We start from the raw sequence: 21335 nt of genomic DNA, 5'->3' as shown, positions 1-21335 counted from the left end.
AAAAAAAACTTTACCCGTCTTTGCCTTTGAATTTAATGAACTCGTCAGCTAACACCAAAGCTTCGGCCAACCTGCAATATCAATGGTGCATATTAAATCTACTGCCTGGTAGTGATTGCGATTCAGACTGTTCCAAGGCGGTTCAACCACCACCCATCCCATCGATCATTTAAGGTCTTATATTAACTTTTCAAGCTTTCCGGAGTTGTAATGTGAAGCTATCCCACCCCTTCCTTGAATTCTTTAATTACAAGCGTTTGCTTGTTCTTTCTAAATCGGTGCTCTACTAGTTTGGAGGAGGGATGAGCTATCTTCCTTGATGGTCTCTGCTGTCATTTTGTTTGCAATTAAAATACGGTTTTAAACACATCGTTAAGTTAAATATAACATCCAACATACCTTTTTAGTAGTATTGAAGCTTTCTTTGCATCATTTCAGAAAAATGTGACATAAAATGGATCATTTTAGAATAATTATGTAAATTACTATACTTACATGCATATCATATGCCATTACACTTATGTCTTTTGTTTTAATATCATGTTTTGAATTTGTGACAACCACAATTAAGGGCTTTCTAAATCAAAATTACAAAAATTGATCTTTCAACAGGATAGTGTCTGGTGATACTGCACGGAGATGTAAGGCTGGCCTCTCCTAATATCGATGACAAGGAATACAAACTTTGTTCACTCTCCAGTTAAGAAGTAATCTGTTACTCGATTGATATTATGATAATATCTTAAGACGTCAGTCCAGTGTTAATAGCATAGCTTTAAATTATGTGTTGAAACGTCGGTCAATTATTCAATAATACAAAGAAAATAATATTTCCATTGCTTGCGGTAACGTTTCATACATCGATACATACATGATTTCGACGCTGTTGCTGGTCTTATGTTGGTACGCCCTCTGGTGGAGTAAATTTCTGATATGAAACATATCATACAGGTTTGTAGCTTCCTAGAAATAAACATTGTATGTAGATTTTTACCATGCATGTACTGTATTTTCTTTTTATACTCTACATTAAATATAGCATTTAAAGATAAAAGATCAAGTATACTTAGTGATATATATTTTGTTATAACTTTTAGATATATATCTTTATTATCATAAACAGCGTGTGTACAACAAACAACATGATATACTAGTAGGTAATGTAAACAATTTTTTTTCAACAAATTAAACAAGTCTTTGGTCATATCTCGGCTCATGCTCTCCAGGATTAGTAACCAGTAATAACGAATTTTTCGATCAATGAGAAAGAAGATAAAACACAGGTATATCAATATAAGAACAATTGTTTATATCAGATGTTTAATCAATATTCAAAGAATAGCAAATGAAAAATCGAGGATAATTGTTTGGAAAGTGGACATGGATTATATATCAATTTGGGATTACTTTAGATATCTAGAGCGCAAAGCGCGAGTTATAAAAGATTTATTAAAATCAAAAACGTTTGCTTATATTACTTCATCATTCAAGACATTAATCAAAATAGCAGCAAAGACTCGAAATAAGTTATAATAAAAATGCATTCACCTCGTGCGTTCCGCTTTCCCATGCCATTCAATGTATAGAACAGTAACCACAGACACTTGGGGTTTGGAGCTCAAAACGCCTTTAAAATCCAAATAAAATGCATATTTGTCTATCCCAGCACATGTACTGATCATATATATCAAAAAACTTAATATAAGCCGTTTTAAACTTCAACTTTAAGTTGAAATGAAATATTTTGTAAACGGAGAGAAACGGCGATAATCTCGATGTACCAAAGGATTATGTGAAAATATTGGAAATGGAATAAAATACATGGTGATTATGACGGTAGGGGTACGGACTTTTCCGGCGAACATTTTTATCTTGTGTATTATTTTAGATGTTGAAATATGATTTTTTTTCAAAACGGCTTATATTAGTTTTTTTATATATATGATCAGTACATGTGCTGGGATTGACAAATATGCATTTTATTTGGATTTTAAAGGCGTTTTGAGCTCCAAACCCCAAGTGTCTGTGGTTACTGTTCTATACATTGAAAGGCATGGGAAAGCGGAACGCACGAGATGAAAGCATGAGAGTCACCTGATTCTATGTTTCAAAAAATGTGATATGAATTATATGTCATTGTTATATTTCAATATTTCACCAACCAACATAAGATAAAGTCAAATAATGCCTACTTTGTCTCTATAGCAAATCTGCTGTTCTATTACCCTCGAGAATGATATTAATCGATTGTGATTAAAATTGTTTCCAATACCCAACATGTGACTGTCACGTGCAAAGTAGTCCCACTTGTCGACATCTATCTTATTTCGGTCGTTGGAAACAATCTACAATGTTGACAAATTATCTAAGGTTGTATTTTAAATATAAGTTAGGTTGCTGGCGTGACATGCAGGAGAATATAGCTAAAACAAGATTTATATGATCCCAGATGCTAAGTAAGTATATTATTACAAATTACTTACATTTACTTTATATTAAAAAATGAGATATGTGAAGATATAAACAAAACGAAAAATTAATTCCAAATATGGTACCTCACAAAATCTTCATTGTCAAGTGTATTCGCATGATTTACACGGAAATTTTCCAACACATTTTAATTCTAAAGATATTTATTTTCAGTGTTCATTTAAAATTCCTTTTATTAATGGCGGCCATTATTTTTATTTTCAGAATGCATGTATTCATTGTTCTCAAATGAGAAGACCTAATGTCAGTCGTTTCCTCAGAAGAGTTGAGCGTTGCGTCTATCTGGGTTCCTCAAAGGCTATTTTGAGCTGTTTTGAACGTTTGATATTTTCATATAGCATGTAACTAAGTGTTCCAGTACAAACTACACCCTCATTCATAAGAATATCCAAATGAAACATTCGTATTGATTTATTGTTATTTAAAATATTATGGAAAATGTGCCCAATGTAGATCAATTCACTTTAATGAAAATAATGGAAATAATATATGACCGCTATTTTGTTGCTTAGTCAAAATACATTTCATACATGTTTATCGACGGAATCAAGCGAGGCGCTTAATCCGCCTAAGGTGATAAATTAAAACAAAATAATAACAAAATTAAATTGCTATTATATTGCTAAGATTGTCTTTCCAGATTTTCAGTGACCGCGAATTTATCTACATTACAAACTTTTAATGAAAGCTTGTACAATTACATAAAACTGTTTCATCAATACACTTTCATTGTTATACATGTTAGCCAATAAAATTATTTACCTCGTAAAGAAACCATTTCTCTTTCGGAATGCTTTTGGGCGCATCTTTTTGTGGTCCATTGATCAATTCTTTAATATATCTCACTTCTTTTTCCATGATACCTTTTTTGTTGAACTCATCTTTTAGTCCCGCATTTACTTTCAGCATGTGATCTAACATGTTTATCGAGCCTTTTTCGTGCTTCATGAAAATATATATCAGGAGACACGTAATATACATATTCTACACATCCTTATCCGAAAATTGACGGAAATTGCCAAGGTCTGTCGGACGGGAAGGGCAAATAATTGACAGAAAAGACCGAAGCGTTGTGTTGCAGTTCTAATAATCCCGACAAGTTTCTGTATTTATAAATTTAATTAGTGTAATTTGTAACGTCACGTCATATTAACCCTCTGTTCCAAACAAAATTCAGAATTTGTTATTTTCTTTCTTTTTACCTATACATTTTCATAAACGTTCATTTATGTGAACTGTTGTACATTTTTCATATTTTTTCATTGTCTTTCAAACCGATTTCTGTACGAAATTGCGCAATCTAATGTTGATAAGGTAAAGATTCAAAGCGAGCTCTTTGTCAGAAGTTATGAAACATTTCAATATAAAATTATAACCCATTTGCGGCTGTACACTTTTAACTACACATTAAAAATACAATACGCTTAAAATAGCACCTTTTCGGTCGCGCAAACACTACTACATACTATTTCTTACTTTTGGAATACGGCTATTTCATGTTTGATATAACTATAGTATACAAAATACTGTATCAACAAGTCAGAGATATTAGCTAAAAATCAAATTTCGGGAATTTTGTGAAACATGAACCTACAGGAAGTTGATATTGACTCGTCGTCTAGTTTTATTCATTCTATATTTCATTAATTAGTTGCGTAAAAAGATAGTTCTTTTGACTTAAATTTATCAAAAAATTGTACGGTATTCTTGAATCAGTCGAAATTTTACATAATTCATCAAACGACCGTGAACGCGCTTAGAGTCCCATTTCAGAAAAATGTACGTTGCAAAACTACGTATTTTGATAAGGGGTTCCGAATGTCAATTTGAATTGGAACCATAATGTGACAGAAAGCTAGAATAACTTATCCACGTCGTCCTTCGATATATTATTTTGCAAGTAACCTTCTGGTAAAAAAAATAGGACAGGGAAACAAAATAACCAAAATAACCTCCAATGAAGAGAAGACAAACTTATTACCCATAATTTTGATGTACTTCCGGCAAAATTTTTCCAGATCATCACTTTTGAAGATACTAAACTTGCTTAATCGTAATTTGGGCCCCTTTCGGCCGCTGTAAAATGATTGACTTATTTGTAAATTTCATTAAAATCTGGTCAAAGATGACACAAATATATGCAAAAAATATTAATCTAAAATAAAAGCTATTTTCCAATCAACTTCTCATTTTCAAGTACTGGTTGTGGCCTTTAAGGTTGGAGCGTCAGAATTGCAGCCACCGTTTAACCCTGCGTGACTAAATGGATTCTAAGCATCTCTTAACTCCAGCAGGTAATGTGGTTTGACCCCTGGTGATGTTTAAAGTTTGTAACACCCGTGGTTACTAATGTCATATGTCCAGTTTCGGCGTCATAATTAGCCAAAACTAAGTTGATAGGCAATTAGCATACAAAAACCAAAAACAAAACATTTTCAAGCAAAATTCATAAATCTATTTTCCTATCATTTTTTTTCAAATCGTTGTTTCTTCTACAATGTATTTATATTTGCCTTTCTTACATCCAGTGAGAAAAAATAGACCCTTTTATTTAAGCGAAAAGCGTCGATGAAGAGTTACTTCCCTTTAATATGGTCTACAATAATTATATAATTATGTCAGTCATTTGACCATCTTTTTATATAAAATCTTATTAAATTACACGAATGTTTGGCAATGTCAATCTTATAAGAGAAAGGATTAAAATCATATCCCTTTATTAATATAATTAATCGTATCGTCAATGTCTACCGTATTACCCAATGACGTCATCCAAGGGCGACAACTTGAATCCGGTCTTAAAAGTGTCTATAGCAAACAAAAATCTAACAGAACAGCATTTTGTTGCGTCACCCTATACCAAATTAGTTAACCAGCCCTGGTACTTGGCATTTTGTGACCATTTATGTCTGTTTTTTTACCTAAGTACAATTGGTGACCAAATGTTTTGAACGACTGACTTAGAGATTTTCAAACTATCACATTCATAACATATTCCACTTTTCGCGTAACAGACAACTGCCTATAATAAACAAACCAATTCTTAATAATAGATGTATTGTGATATTATAGTGTAATCATCCTCATAAACCAGTCCTGCTGATTGTATGGCGCCATTATATGTCACAACGACGCTAAATGTCGCACTTGCCGCGAGATGTACACTAGTGCCGCTAAATGTCGCAACCGTCGCTAAATATCTAAAATATTTTGTCGTTAAATGATGCACCACTGTAGCTACATGGCAAGTATAATTAACTGAAGAAAATATGTATAAAGAATTACCTTCCATTTCCCATCCTCATTCTCATCCTCATCCTCAACTTCATCTTCATCCTCATACTCGTCATCAAACTCATCCTCATTCTCATTCCTCAGTTCAGACTGCAAAAAAAATTCTATCATTACTAAAACATATACCTTACGTTCCACTTTTTAATAATAGATGCATAGTGATTTTATAGTGTGACCATCCTTACACACGTCCTGTTGACTGTGTGTCGCCCTTTTATGTCTCAACGACGCTAAATGTCGCAATTGTTACTAAATACCGCAACTACCGCTTAATGTCTCAAAATATGTTGCCGTTTAATGTCGCAATGATGACGTTAAATGTCGAACCATTTCCCCTATCGTAAAATGTGATAACGCTACAGTTACATGTCGCAGTATCTAAATTCATGATAAATAACTTGTATTATGTCAATATCAAATCTAAATTTTGCGACATTAAACGGTAGTTTTGTGACATTCAATGAAACGAGAAAATGGTGCGACATTTTACGGTAGGGTTGCCACATTTAACGGCAAAATATGTTGAGACATTTAGCGGCGGTTGCGACATTTAGCCGCAATAGTGCGACATTTAGCCGCAAATGCGACATTAAGCGTCGTTGCGACATATAACGGCATCACAAACTGCAAAAGATACTGTTTACTATCATTAGTGAAACATATTCCTTGCATTTATTAATTACAGTTAGAAAACATTAATGTATAAAGTTTAAACAACGTGGTCGTTTGCCGCCATCTACAGTGAAAAGAATTATTGTTCTAAAACATGACTTTATCACATCTACAAATGTAGTAATCAATCGAAGAAAATATGTATAAGGACTTACCTTACGCTTTTCCCACGCTTCAGAAATAAATCTCTTATCAAATAAATGAGAAAACGGCCCGTGTCCTGTGAATAAGGTATAAAGTGGAGTAGATATTACATTTTAGGTCCGAGAATGACGAATTTTATTATCAAAATGCCCACTGTTCTCATGTTAAAAACAGAAAGAAAATGCTTATTTCATATATAATTTAAAATAATAAACTGAATAAAAAATCATAATGATTACACACAATTTGACATCAAATATTTTTTACGGTTTCAACCTCACAAATTAAAATTCATGAGTATATAAAGTTGAAATCGTGAATTCATGAACTTTAAATCATGCATTAGTGAATTGAAATCGTGAATTCATAGAGTTGAATTCGGGAATTTATGAAGTTGAAATGTCCCCAACTGGTATTTCGTAGAATTGAAACAAATCTTACCAAGGTCATGACACAAGGCTGCGATTTCAACACAAAGTACATCTTTAGATGTTATGTTGAGTTCCGGTTGCCTGTCTCTAAGGGCTCGCACGAATTGTCCGGCTAGGTGACAAACGCTTTCATGTAACAAAAAAAATCAAGAACTTAAAGTCATTATTAACTGCAGGTTCATGCCGAAATGTTGTTGTTTTTTTCTCTTTACCTTATGTTGTTGATGATGTCTTATTTAAGTAAACGTGTATGGTATACGACATTTCTAATCCGTAGAAGAAGCTAATATAAATATTAATCAGTGATTTGACCATGTGCTGTAAATAATTGTAATTAATGTTCGTTGCATTTTACGACACAAAGTTAACAAGCTTGTCCTTTTGCAGCTAGAAATTCAACCTAATATGTTTAGTTAAAGTTGATTAAATTTTGGGCTTCGTTGTATATTATATGTTAACAGATATGTTCATATCATTTAGTATTGGTTGAGGCTAATGACTACAGATGATATTATTTCAAATATTATTTTAAAAGGTATTTATCAAAATGCGCTAGAACAGTGTAATCTAATTGGTACAAAAAACTGGGCATACCTTGTAAAAAGTTTGCGCAATGAATATGGATTTTCTGACGTTTGAAATTGTTCATGAAGATTTGAAGTAAAAATCTTTATACCGATTTTCAAACAAAGAGTCATAAATTAAGAATTGAATCCGCCAGATATGGCCGGGACAGGAACGTATCAGCCAAGTATGGGATATCAACGAAATTGAAGAAGAATGTCATTTTGTACTTAAAAGAATTGCAAACTAAATATATTAAAAGGTTATTATTATGTTCATTACAATTATGTATAGAATTGTTACAGTCAAATAATAAAGGCGTTCTGATCAATCTGAGTAAATACATAAACTCAGCCAATAAATTAGAAATGATATAATGCAAAGAATTTAAGAAATGTTTGAAATGTAAGCGTTTACTGGCCTATAAGGTAGACAGTATTATTTGATATCGGAAATCCATCAAGATTCTAACATTGATCCCATAAGAGAGTATTATCTTGAAATGTTTGTAACGAAGCTTTATGCTTTTCCATATGTTATATTTATGTTATATTTAAATATATGTAATTACCACACACGATTTAAACATAACCTTTGAAGTTAAATCAATTATGAAAATTTGTTCATTCTCTGTGAAACATTGAAAACATGTTTGCATATGTTAATAAAATTCAGTTCTTGTCTATTGTATTTCCGCCAAAACCCAGCTCATATCCAATAAATTGATTTTTAATTATATAATTATGTTCTTAAAAATGTTTACCTATATTTTCATTTGTTTATTATAAGCAACTTCCCACCATAGAATTTTACACATGATTTAAATAATGGACGTTGTAGTAGAATGTTCAGATTAAATAACCGTAAAAGACTAAATAAGGGAGAAGTGTCTGTGATTAAGGGCAATAGTTTTAAACAACCATCCAGCGATTTTATATAATTATTTGAGATATAGATAAAAGTGGTACCATTGAACGTAATCGGGTAAATTTGCCAGTATATAGGTTAGCAGTTTCAACCATTATCACGGCAGCCATGTGTTATTTAAAACACTAAAACTGGTCTAAGTGCGGTGCAAATTGTGTTTTATTCACAACCGCTTTGAAACATCCAGGGGAGTTTACTATTACATAATGGAATGCGGAGCCATATAAGAGTTATGTTTCCGTAGTGACATGAAAATAACATCTTTTACTGTAAACAGATTATTGGTCGGCGGGAGTGTTTAGGCCTAGATTGAAGGATATATATTTAGTTAAAATAAAGTCCTTTGAAAAACAATATAACGAGATACATACCCGATGGAGTGCTCGAACCTGTTATGTGATGCCCCGGGGTACACGAAATAAACGCCACCGAGTTGTTTAATGAATCTTAGACGTTGAAATTGCGGCGTGTCAACTATCTTCACCAACAACGGATGTAACTCTATATTACCGTGGATAGGATCGTTAAAAACCTGTCAATAATAAATTAAGGCTTTCTTTTAACTTTTTGATTATTCGCATTCGTATTACAAAGGAATATGATATAAAATTAATAATTACTGGTGCCCTGAAAGCGGCACAACATAGAAAATTGTTCATTCATATAAAGACAATAAATATTTTTTATAAATCTTAATCCTTGTCATATCTTTATTACTGTCCGAAACCCCTTACACTTATTTAATTTAAATAACGAGTGCCAAATGAATTGTTTGGTAAACTTTGCATAAAAGCTCTTTGATAAACAATTTCAGGATCGGGTCGAAATTTAAAGCAGCTAGAAATGAAATACAGGTGAGTCAGAGGTCAAAAGTATTGATTGTTATTACCATGTTTAAAATGTAAAAAATTTATGAATAAAGTGAAATATTTCTGAATGATTTTTAAATATCAACATTATGACGACATGCGTTAATGACGTCATAAACTATAGCGCCAGTTGTAACGCCAAAGTGAATTAAAGCCACTAAACACTGCAATGAATAGGAAATTTTATATATTTTGCATATTATATATTACTTTTGACCACCAGCTGATATATATTCACAAGTGGCAACTCTGTGAAATAAATTGTCAACTTACACGCAAAACGAACAAACAAACAAATATCTTCTATATACTATGTATCTTGAAATATTTGATACAAAGTTTGATATCCCAATGAAAAATCTTACATGTATCTTTAATTTTTGAATATTATCACACTTAGCAGACTACCACAATCAATCAATCAATCAATCAATCAATCAATCAATCAATCAATCAATCAATCAATCAATCAATAAATCAATCAATCAATCAATCAATCAATCAATCAATCAATCAATCAATCAATCAATCAATCAATTAAGCAATAAATCATTCATAAATAAACAAACACATTTATTTTTTTATTTATTCATTTATTTATTGTTGGATTTTTTTTTTACCTTGGGAGTCATTTTCCGTTTCTTTTCCAGGCTAGCCATTTTCGGATTCTTTTCCTCGCTATTCAATTTCCGTTTCTTATCCGGGGTAGCCATTTTTCGTTTCTTTTTTATGTAACCTTTCTGAAAAATATGAATATATGAATATTCAGATTATCACCTTCTTCTTTCAACATTAAAAATATCTGACGAACGGAAATGGAGAAAAGTAACATTAAAAATAACTATTTAATAAATAAATGAACCAAATAAATTAAATATTAGATTCATGCTTATTTGAAAATGTAGTATAAAGTAAAATATTTTTTAAGGGATTAATCTTTCGAAAATACACGAAATTACAATTTAAATGTCAAAATAAACAAAAAGACGGCCATGATGACGCTTATATCGCTCACCCAATTATCAAGGATTTGAATTAATATTGTTGGCAATAAGTATAAGGAAATATATTGTCATTATTTTAAAACTGATATAATAACGTTTATATCAACACCTGAAATAATGTTAAAAAGGTTTTTTCCATATAATTTTGCCTTTTATTTGTTGTCCCCAGATGACCAATATTGAACTTTATATAGAAATCATTTAAACAATATTCCTAGTAATAGAAATAGTATCGAAACACGAGGCTATCTGATTTGTACGAGGGGACGTAGCCCCCGAGTATAAATCAGATTGCTGAGTGTTTTGATGTTCTTTCTCTTTTGTATTATAGTCAAAAATTAAAACACGTTCCCTGTTGTCACACTATGAAACCCCGGGAAAGAGTTACCAATGAACGAGCATCTGAATAATTATGATATTTCTGTCGCTTTTCCTGTGTCTTCCGTCACAATAAGTAAACCCCAGCAAAAATGAGCCAATCAATGGGCATGCTCTGGAGTGCGGGTAACTAATCCCTGCACTCCAGTTAACACACTGTGCATGTTAGCCTGGGATTCAGGCGTTGATATTTTTTTGCTTATTCATAACTTACGCGCTATTTCATACTCGATCGTCATAGATAACACAACATCTCTGGTTTTGATAGTATCAACGCCTGGGGAAACCTGCGGGGTTTCCCATGTAATTATCGACTAATGATAATCCTATTAATAGACCGATTAGCACGTGACCAACAAATAACATGACTAAATCCAAATCGAGGCGAAGATGATAAATGTTGAAAATTTGACGCCATTTACCATTATAAATTGAGTCCAGCACAATTATCTGATGCTCACACACTTTATCTACTTTAACTTATCACACCTGTTGATCAAATTCACTTATCATGCAATAAATTTTGTCAACGAGTGTTAGTTTTTAATCGGAAATGGTGTTTTGAAAGCGAGGCTCCGTAACTGTTCGTTGAGCTTCGGGTCACTTCGTGGAAATTCCGTTTCTATTTTTAGAAACTAGTTTATTGTTGCATGAGTTATCGTTCTTTAATAACACCCGTAATTTTCGGGGTGTATACAAGGTGGCGCTTCGATCGAAAATTGTATTTCCCCAGGCTGTCGATTTGCCGAACAGAAGCACATAACAAATCGACAGACTGGAACCCAGGCTATGTGCCTGTATATGTACATGTACATGTATATGTATACGATTTAACTCTGACACATTTTCAACAGAAAGGTCCCCAAACTATGAATAACAAATAAATGTAAATGATATTTGGGTTGAAAGTTTTACATCTAAGGAAGGTTTAACCATATTTGGGCAGTGTGACCGAATTTTAACCCCATATAACCCATATTCAACAAGTACAGGAAATCAGCCAAAAATGTTTTCTAACCAATATCCAGGGTGATACTTGAGCTAAAAATCATCACAACAGCCTTTCTGACAAATTTCTGGATATTTGAACTAAAAATATCACCTCTAGAATGTAAACAATGCTTTTCCATGATAGGACTGTTTGACCTAGTTTCTTTTTAATTCCCGATGACCAAAGTTCTAACTTGAGCTAGAAACCATCTTAACAACCCTTCTGATTTATATTTGTAGGACCATTAGGTCGAAATAGTAGCCCTTAGACTGTTAACAAGGTTTTCCCATACTTGATCCCCAGGTGGGCTATACTCAAACTTGAGCTAGAAATCATCTAAATAACCCTTCTGACCAGTTTCAAATATATTTGGACTGTAACAGTAGCCCATAGTTTTTAACCTCAGGTGATCTACATTCAAACTTGAGAAAGAAATGATCAAAACAATCTCTCAGACCAATTTCCAGGATTATTGGACCAAAAACAGTAGTAACTAGAGTGTAAATATGATTTTCCTATTTCTAGATCCGGTGACTTAGTTTTCATCCGAGATAAGCTAGGATTGATCTTAATTAATGTGCGTTTTATTTCAAATTCTCTACGGATGCATTCTACTGCCACAGTCTAATTTTTTTAACTTATATTAGGAAATACATTCACAAAAATATAAGTTAACTATTATCCAACTAAAATATAATTTTTCCTTATTTAAACATTCTTAAACTTTCAAAAACAAAGAAAAGAATGTCTCCTTATTATGACTTGACTTAAACACTATCACCCATTTAGGCGTACCTATCACATACGATACACATTTACCCTAATGTGATTTACATATACCTTACGATTTTACAGATTATTTACCGATAGTTTAATTAAGAGATAAAACACAGATAAGAAGATACAATCAGGTTATTAGGTAATTATACAGGACATATCAGTAGATAATTGAACATATGACGCACATGCAAAATAAGATAAGATAAGAAAAACTTATTTACGATAGTGACATGTGTGATACATGTGAATTCAGAGTAACTGCATTTACACCTGACCGAATGGATCTATAAGTCACAAAGTCACCTTGTATTGACAAATATCAGAAACTTCATTGGTGTATCACAAATAGTTTTATAATTAAGTAAATGGAATGATAGTTATTGAAAATGCATTTTATATAATTAAAAAGAAACTAGTATATATCTTGAGCAATTAATTCAGATCAACATTTCTCTTCCTTTCGAACTTTACTAGGCCATTTGATTAGAATTAATATGGTAAGAAATAAGCGTTATGACGCCTTTTGCGTTATTACGCCTTTTTGTTTGCGTCACTTCGCCTTTATTCGCGTTATTTTGCCCTTTTTCGCGTAACTTCACTTTGTATTTAGTATAATGACGTCTTGACTTGCATCATAACGCATTTATTCGGGTAGCCACGCCTTCATTCGCAATACTACGCCATTTGTTTCGCGTAATAACGCCGCCTTTTTGCGCGTTTCTAATCCTTTTTCGCGTTTCTACTGCTTTTGTTTTGCCTATTTACGCCTTTTCATCAGAGTTTCTACGCTGTTTGATCCGCGTTTTTACGCCTTTATAAGCGGTCAAAATCAATATCAAGCCGACGACCTCAAAGGAGATTCAAATGAGATTACCAGAGTCTTATCAAACCTACTCAAAATCATATTACCAAAAGAGGACAAGCAATGCCGTCAAATGTCGCAACCTTGCCGTAAATATCATAAAATTATCACTTGATGACATAGAAAACGTAAAATGTTGCAAAATCCTCGTAAAATTTCAAACCTATTTGAACAGTTAAAACCACTATAGTTTGCAAAATAATTGGCCATAAGTGTTTTCAATTTTTATACTGACTTATTGAAAGCTAGCCTTTTAAAAGAAAATTTTAACCCATTACTTCATATGGATGTCTTTTCACGCCCCCCTCCTCTTTTAGGCCTCAAATAGTGACGAAATGCCCAATTTAGACCCAAACACTTGTTTTAAAAATGGTGTTATAAGAAAATTTTGGACTTGTGAGAGGCTCAAAATCTTAACCAACGCTGAAAAGCTTTTGACTCCATCTCAATCCATTGAGAAGTTGCAGCACTTTGAAATCAGTTTTTATGGAAAAATCAACGCAAAATCGTGATTTTTGCAATTTTGAGATGTTCCCTTGTTGCCATGGTAACAGGAAATTTATGACCGATTATGCGGTTACAAAGGCTATGGTCCATTCAACATTTGTGCCAAGTTTGAACAGTATTGAAGCCTTTTTATAGTTTCATAGCAATTTGAACTTGTAACAGGAGGCTTTGCAATGAAAACAACCATTTTTTACAAAATGCTCATGAAGAAATGGGTTAAACGTGAAACATTATAAACATTATATGTCTCTTTATATAGACATCAGGGGATAATTTAGTAAGTGAATTATATCAAAATAGTGAATGGCAAATTTATTAATCACAAGCGCCACTTTGGTTGGAAGTTGGTATATTCGAATAACCAACTACCTTAGCTTCTGGCTGGTATCTGGTCATTCCCAACTATTTTTCAGATGAAAAGTACTTTCTGTGTTGAGGGGAAAACACGCTAAGTTTGAATAACCTGCATGCAGGTAGTTTGGGATTCGCGTGAATAACCAACTATGTCCCCTCTTTATTTTGTGTTTAAAAATAAAAGATAGTGAAATGATTTACTAACAGTATATTCGAATATCCAACTACCAACAAGCAAATACCTACCAAAATTGACTCTCACAAATCTTTCACTGCCTTCACAACCGTTTTAGGTTCATGTGTATAAATTGCATAGTTTCCTCCCTCAAACAACGTTATTATCCTATTATCTCGGTTTGTGAGTTATGAATATTTTTTAAATTTCTTCGTTCTATTAAAATAACTTTTGAGACAGTGCATTATGAAATTTAATTTCCTATTTTTAAAAGATTTTAATTCATTTTTAGAAGGTTAACCAAAAGATGTATAACAATAAATGTATGCATATACATGTATTGTTTGTGTTTGCTCAGTTATTCCAACTCCACATTTTCTCGCATAACCGAGTGTCTTTTGGTGTTTTGTTAGAAGCATAATAAAAAAGCATTTTTTAGTTCTTGCCATATCCCTTAACACATTTGAGGAAAAAAATAAGTTATAGTAATTTACTTGCGTGACCAATAGAGAAATATTATTATAATGTGCATTACATAAATGTGCATTACATAATTTGTTATAAAAATAAGTATAGAAATATATAAATTACATACAGGATATTAAATGGGTGTAGATTAAATAATGAACTGAATTGAACGAGTTGAATTACAATATATTATGCGAACCTCTGGTGAACAAAGTATTAGATTCAACGAGTTCAATAATTTAATGATAAAGGTAAACAATTATAATATTTTGTTATCACATACCCAAATAAGAACTGTTCATAGTAAAAAAAATCACTTTTGCACTGACGCGCATAAGGTGTTACGATGCTTGTGTCATGCAAATGACGTCACGCCAAAATATCATATGCACGGCCGTGCAATGCTTTTTTTCGGATCCGAAAAAAAAACCCCACACGGGCTTTGATATACAAACTTGTACGTTATTGCTTTTCTTTTAGATTTGTTTTGTTTTTTATTTGAATATCTGAAGGTAATCATCAAGTTATTATAAAAAAATCTTATTTTACGAATCGCGGCTTAGTGTTTTATATTAATTACTCTATAACTCCATCTTACCTTTCTATTGTCCAAAATCTAAATGAAATAATATCATGCGATGGTCAAATGATATTGGTTTTGTTTTCAATTGGGTTATGCAAATGCAATTTGGCTTTCAGAAAATCGCTGATGACACTGATAATTAGATAATTACAGGTCGCTGTAGGCCAAAAATAAATCTGTTTCGGGTCTCCCAATGATTATCCTATTTACCTCAAAAGAAGGAAGAACTATGCTAAGACATGACGATATTAAACTACACTTAGAAGAATGTATGGGAAAATAAAGCAAATCTGTTTTTCTTTACCATACATCGTATCTTCACTAAAATATAAATGTCATTCCCATGGGTTTGTCATTGTTAAAGAGTGCACATTTCACATAGTACATATATAGGTTACGACAATCAATTTCTCGCAAGTCGGCATCATGTACATGTGCATGTTCTTAACTTTAAAATAGTTTCTGGTCTCTTAAATGTATTGCGTCCGGCCGCTTTACTCCGAATCTTGTTTATAACCCATAAATGCCCTGGAAGCAGTTTTGTTAGACTTAACAATTCTGACAATACCTCTGTCTACATTAAAAGCAAATCATTTATATATATTCATGTGTAAAGAAATACCTACCTACCTACCTACCTACCTACCTAACCACCTAACCACCTACCTACCTACCATGTGCTTCAGGGCGGAGAACAGATATAATACCTTGTTTGGCCATATGATAACAGTTAGTTCATTATAATGTAATATATATTGACATTATGATATTTAGATATACATGTCTATGTGAAATATAGGTTATCTTATTTTTCGAAATCCGAAACAGTTTAATTAGGTAATCACATTAAAAAAAAATAAAAATTAATACATTTTTTATGATTTTTATACTTGTGTGTTTTTGATTATTAAGAAATTTATTTCATTGCAAATATTGAAACAAAGGCATTAAGCGAAGTGAGGTGTGTGATGTATCAACTATGATCAAAACAAGATTATACACAAGTCCTTTCGTTTTCCTTAATTACTAAATGTAGTACCTTAATATCAACCTAATATCCTCCCCGTGTGCAAGATCTTACAGAAGCGCAGGCAAAGGGTTAAACTGAAAACATCCTCCCGAGAATGAAAGGGCCGTAGGCAAGTCCTTCTTTTGAATAAATGCAGGAATATTACATGAATGACACACTTCTTAATTTGTTGATGATTATAAGAGCTGTGTATTATTACGCATTCTTGTTTATCATATTTTAGAGCTTTTTAGAACGCTATATTCAGAGATGTGTGAGCATGCTGCGTCCTTTTCGTTCCGGAACTCTATGAGAAAAGGTTTCGGCTGATCCGATTTTAAAATTGTTATTGCAAAAAAGCTAAACCAATTAGTTTTTTGATTTTGTAAAATATAAATTATTATTTCAAACGCGATCTTTATATGAAAATCTTTATAGATTTAGTTTTTGATTGAATTTGTGATAAATAAATAATTATACAAAAATAACCACGTGGCTCTATTTATCCGAAAAGGTACAATACAGTTATAACTATTTCAAATTATCAATCCTATAAATGTAAGCATTGATCATAAATATCTATATATTGGCATGGTTTTAAGGTTGTTTTTGATAAGACAATTTGTTGTTTTTTCTTGATAAAAATACCAAAACGACGTGCAGACGAAACTGAGTGTCTGCTGTAAAGGAGAAAAGGCGACAAGAACAGAGGACAGCTGGCTCGAATTCAAACAAACGTTAAGAATTAGTTTTAACTGATGATGACTTTCCCCTACTTCAGGTGAAGTAAACTTTCAATCTTATTTAATATGTCCATATTCACAATCTATTAAACAGAACATATGGTGCAATAATTATATAGGACTTCAACATCTTCTTCCTAAAATTAAGGAAACCAAAAAGCAATTTTGAACTTCATTCTATGCATAAAACTTCGAAATACAATTTGAAAATGGTGGGTTCATTCTATGCATAATATTTCGAAATACAATTTGAAAATGGTGGGTTCATTCTTTGCATAAAATTTCGGAATACAATTTGAAAATGGTCGGTTCATTCTATGCATAATATTTCGAAATACAATTTGAAAATGGTCGGTTCATTCTATGCATAAAATTTCCGTCATCACTGGTCATTAAGTGACATAAAGTTAATAGTTTGAACCTTTTATATAATATCGTATATATTAAAATATGTTTCGTCTTTGCTTCGTCTTTGATGGAAAAAAAAACCCTGTAATTTTATGTTGGATTTTCGCCAAAAGGGTATGAACAATCGCCCAAAAGTATTGCAAGCATAGGATCTTGGACAAACGGCAAGTAAGACATTTAGAGCCCTTGATTTATCGATCCCTAACGATATCAGGATGACTTCTAGACCCCTTGACACTTAGATCCCCTTTTCACATGACTTTTCGCCCCCAAGTGGGTAAGACATCTCGATCTCTATATCAATGTTTGTACTTTAGAAGCCTAGATACGTTAATGAGCTATTAAAAGCAAATAGCAAATATTTTAATCATTTTCATAACAGGATCCGATAAAATACTGAAAACTTAAGGTAAAGCAATTATCTAACATTGTTTATCATTCATTTCATGTTATGCTACATAGGAATATAGCATTGCTATATAGCAGTTATGATATATAATTTTTGTTAATAAGTTGAAAGGTGTGTGACCTCTCTGTCATTCTGTAACGGGGTAAATATTGCTTTGTATGCTGTCTTACATCATAATAGTATTAATTTGAAAAATGAGTATTGTGCATTCGACTATGATGTAAGAAATTTAGTTTCTGGTGGTTAATACATGGTCAATATATATATATTTATTTCATGTATAACAACACACGTACATATATTTTCATTAAAATTAAGTTTTTGCCTAAGATTTCTTGATATTAGTAGTTCGATTTCTAGACAGTGAAATAATAACAATATTTGCGAGAAAAAGGTGAATTACAAAACGACAGATAAATAACAATAAAAAATAATGTTTTCAATGTATACTGTAATTACTGTTATTTATGATTTTTATTATATCAAGTATATATATTTATGATATATACTTTCTTTTAAACTGTAGTGTGTTTCGATTCTTTATTTAAAATACTTTACTCATGATTATGAATAACAAATAACGGCTTAATATGATTTCACTTATAATTCAGTATATCTATTAGATTATATGCAATAATCAAACTTGTAAAATAAATCAATTTTTCCGTAATTGGCGTATTTATAAACATTATTGTTTTCGAATTTATCGTCTTTAAGGACAATATAGAAAAAGGGGTCTAAATGTCCTGGCAAATTTTAAGGGGTCTAAGTGTATTAAGGGTCTAAGTGTCATGGGTCAAGATGTCTTAGGGGTCGAGGTGTCAAGGGATCCAGATGTTATAGAGTCGGACAAACACCTCGCTATATCGTATATTTTAGAGTGGCAATTTGCTTCAATTTATGGCAAACATATGAAAGGCAGCAACTAGCCTAATTGGTTTGGCCGCCAACGACTCAAGCTTAAGGTTGAAAAATAATGTTATCCACGGACTTTCAATTACCTCCCCTTTCTCGTAAAATATTTTCCTTTTTATTCAAGGAGTTTTGCGTCATCAGAATTTTTTCTTTGGAGTATAAAATAAGTGTATAGAATGCTCTGGTAATCACCAAGCATTATGATGCAGCATATTAGTAAGCAGATACGTGAGGACCCTTCGTATTCTAATGATGCTTCTTCGAAATTTAATTGTAAGTCTAATGGTTTCAGTCCCAGCAACTATCCCACAGTTCCAGTACCAGGGTTGTTCTCCTCGGCCAGAAGATTTGTGGAGCCTAGGTTCCCGCCAAGCGAGACACAGGCAAACATTGCATCTCTTCGTTCGAATTGTCATTCTTTATTCTGTAAATATCATCAAAATGAATACACTAGCTAAGCAGTCACAGGAACAAAACTTTTCTCCTTGTAAAGAATAAAATGATGGTATCCTAACTTGAACCACATGGGTCAGGTTAGGGTGTACTGATTTCATAATAGTTGTCACAGTGAACTCTGGAAACGTTAAATAACATGTCATATGAATAACTTAGCCCTGTTTCAATCATACACTATCCACAATATCTGTTATTTTAACTTCCAGGGCTGGTTCAAGTCAAATGACTTGTTTTAAAACTACTCGGTGATTCTGTCGGCCTCTAAATTTCGTTCAACATACATAGATATATTTACGCTTTAAATCCAAAATATATAGATTTTATACAGAAATCCATGCTGGGACTTTAGAAAATGTCATTTTCGCCTTTTTTGAGTACATAAAATTCATTAATTTGCCTGATTAATTACCCTTATAACAGTTGACAGGTTACAATATCATGCTTCTTTATATCATTTTAACATTGGTTTAAATTAAATTATACTGGTCCAAGAGCATCAGTTGTACCGGATAATCTCTCGTCAGCTTTACCAAATCCAGCAGTTTTAAATAAAAGTTATGAAGACAAACGTTGGACTGGATTGTCGGACATATTTCAAATTCGGATATTAATGCCGTTGGACTTCTTCCCATACCACCGGGTGCCTCGGACTGATTACAAATTTGTAATGTCTGCCAAATTACAGCGTATATGAATTGATCGAACCAGTCTGTCGGCACGTCAAGTATGCACAATTTGACAAAGCATGTATAAATAAATCAACGTATAGGAAATATTGCAGTTTGTTGCAAAGTGATATAATATTAGCTTTTAACTTGTGTCCTTTATGGCCATGTGACTTAAATTTAACTAGCTTTGTATAACCTGGGTTACAGGGTGCAAAAAGATGTAACCTCAGGGTTCCGCCTATGCCTGGTTCATTTTCAAAAAAATGCTTCTTTCTTAGATTGGTTTGTTAAAGAATGACAGACGATAGTTTTTAAATCCTGTCTGGAACTCTCTAACGTATTCAACCACTTTTGCCTAGACCATGGCGTACCTCGATCTGTGCCATAAAGTTGATAGGTCTGTTAAAAACTATCACTTACTCGGGGCTTGAAATAAATAATAAATTGGACTTTTAAAAGCTATTACTTACTCGGGGCTTGAAGTAAATGCGGAGAATCAAACTATTGATGTACCCGCAGACCCCCCCCCCCCCCAAAAAAAAACAAAGACGAACTTTTGCGGCTTATATCTTCAAAAATATATACATGTATCTTTGAAGGAACTTCAGTCTAAAGCATCATTACTTAACTTTTTCACAAAGGCTATCCCTACTGGCAGTGCCTAATGTCTAAGGTTAAATAACTTTTTATTTTTATATGTAAAAAAGTATGCGCGAATGAGCCATCGCCTTGCTCTTCTTTCTTACTGAATTTAATGGACTCGCAATGTTAAATGATTTGGTCAGAGAATACATGTTTTGAACTCTACACTGACGCATCCGGTAGCAGCTATTTAGGTTGTGGCTGCTACTTTAAAGGTCAGTGGTGTGTCTTTTAGTGGCCAGCGCACTGAGAGGAGCTTATTTGTAAAGACATCACATATCCTGAACTCGTGCCTGTTGTTCTAGCACTCCGTTTATGGGACTATGAAATGAAAAAAAAAAAGGTAATGTTTCCGTCTTAAAATAAATTCTCGTTTACAATGTAACACTGCCATATCTTCATTCTCAAACTTTCGAAGTATGACAGGCAAATCACTACAATGGCCTCAAACAGTTCATTAGATAACATAATATATATATCTAATGTCCTTGCAACAGTACGGTTATCAGACTATAAATAGCTACACATATCTACTATAAGTTATATCACTAAGCTTAACGATGTAGAGTAAGTGCATCACTTCACTCACGCA

The 21335-nt window shown here is 32.6% G+C and overlaps 1 protein-coding gene across 1 annotated transcript in view; it reads right to left on the bottom strand.

Annotated features, from left to right (window-relative positions):
* Positions 1-15581, bottom strand: part of LOC132740199 (deoxynucleoside triphosphate triphosphohydrolase SAMHD1-like) — a 33322-nt gene extending 17741 nt beyond the window's left edge. The window contains exons 1-10 of the mRNA XM_060728057.1: positions 15509-15581; positions 10012-10131; positions 8894-9054; positions 7042-7157; positions 6612-6676; positions 5776-5874; positions 3253-3432; positions 2193-2345; positions 872-963; positions 15-71 (exon numbers count right to left, since the gene is read on the bottom strand). Coding sequence (XP_060584040.1) covers positions 15-71; positions 872-963; positions 2193-2345; positions 3253-3432; positions 5776-5874; positions 6612-6676; positions 7042-7157; positions 8894-9054; positions 10012-10104 — 1016 coding nt within the window. The 5' untranslated portion in view covers positions 10105-10131; positions 15509-15581. The remainder of the gene's footprint in view (positions 1-14; positions 72-871; positions 964-2192; positions 2346-3252; positions 3433-5775; positions 5875-6611; positions 6677-7041; positions 7158-8893; positions 9055-10011; positions 10132-15508) is intronic.
* Positions 15582-21335: the final 5754 nt, after the last annotated feature.

Source organism: Ruditapes philippinarum, unplaced genomic scaffold, assembly GCF_026571515.1.
Source record: "Ruditapes philippinarum isolate M1 unplaced genomic scaffold, ASM2657151v2 ctg5422_1_1_1_1, whole genome shotgun sequence".
Taxonomy (NCBI): domain Eukaryota; kingdom Metazoa; phylum Mollusca; class Bivalvia; order Venerida; family Veneridae; genus Ruditapes; species Ruditapes philippinarum.
This window is presented reverse-complemented; position numbering and strand designations above follow the sequence as displayed.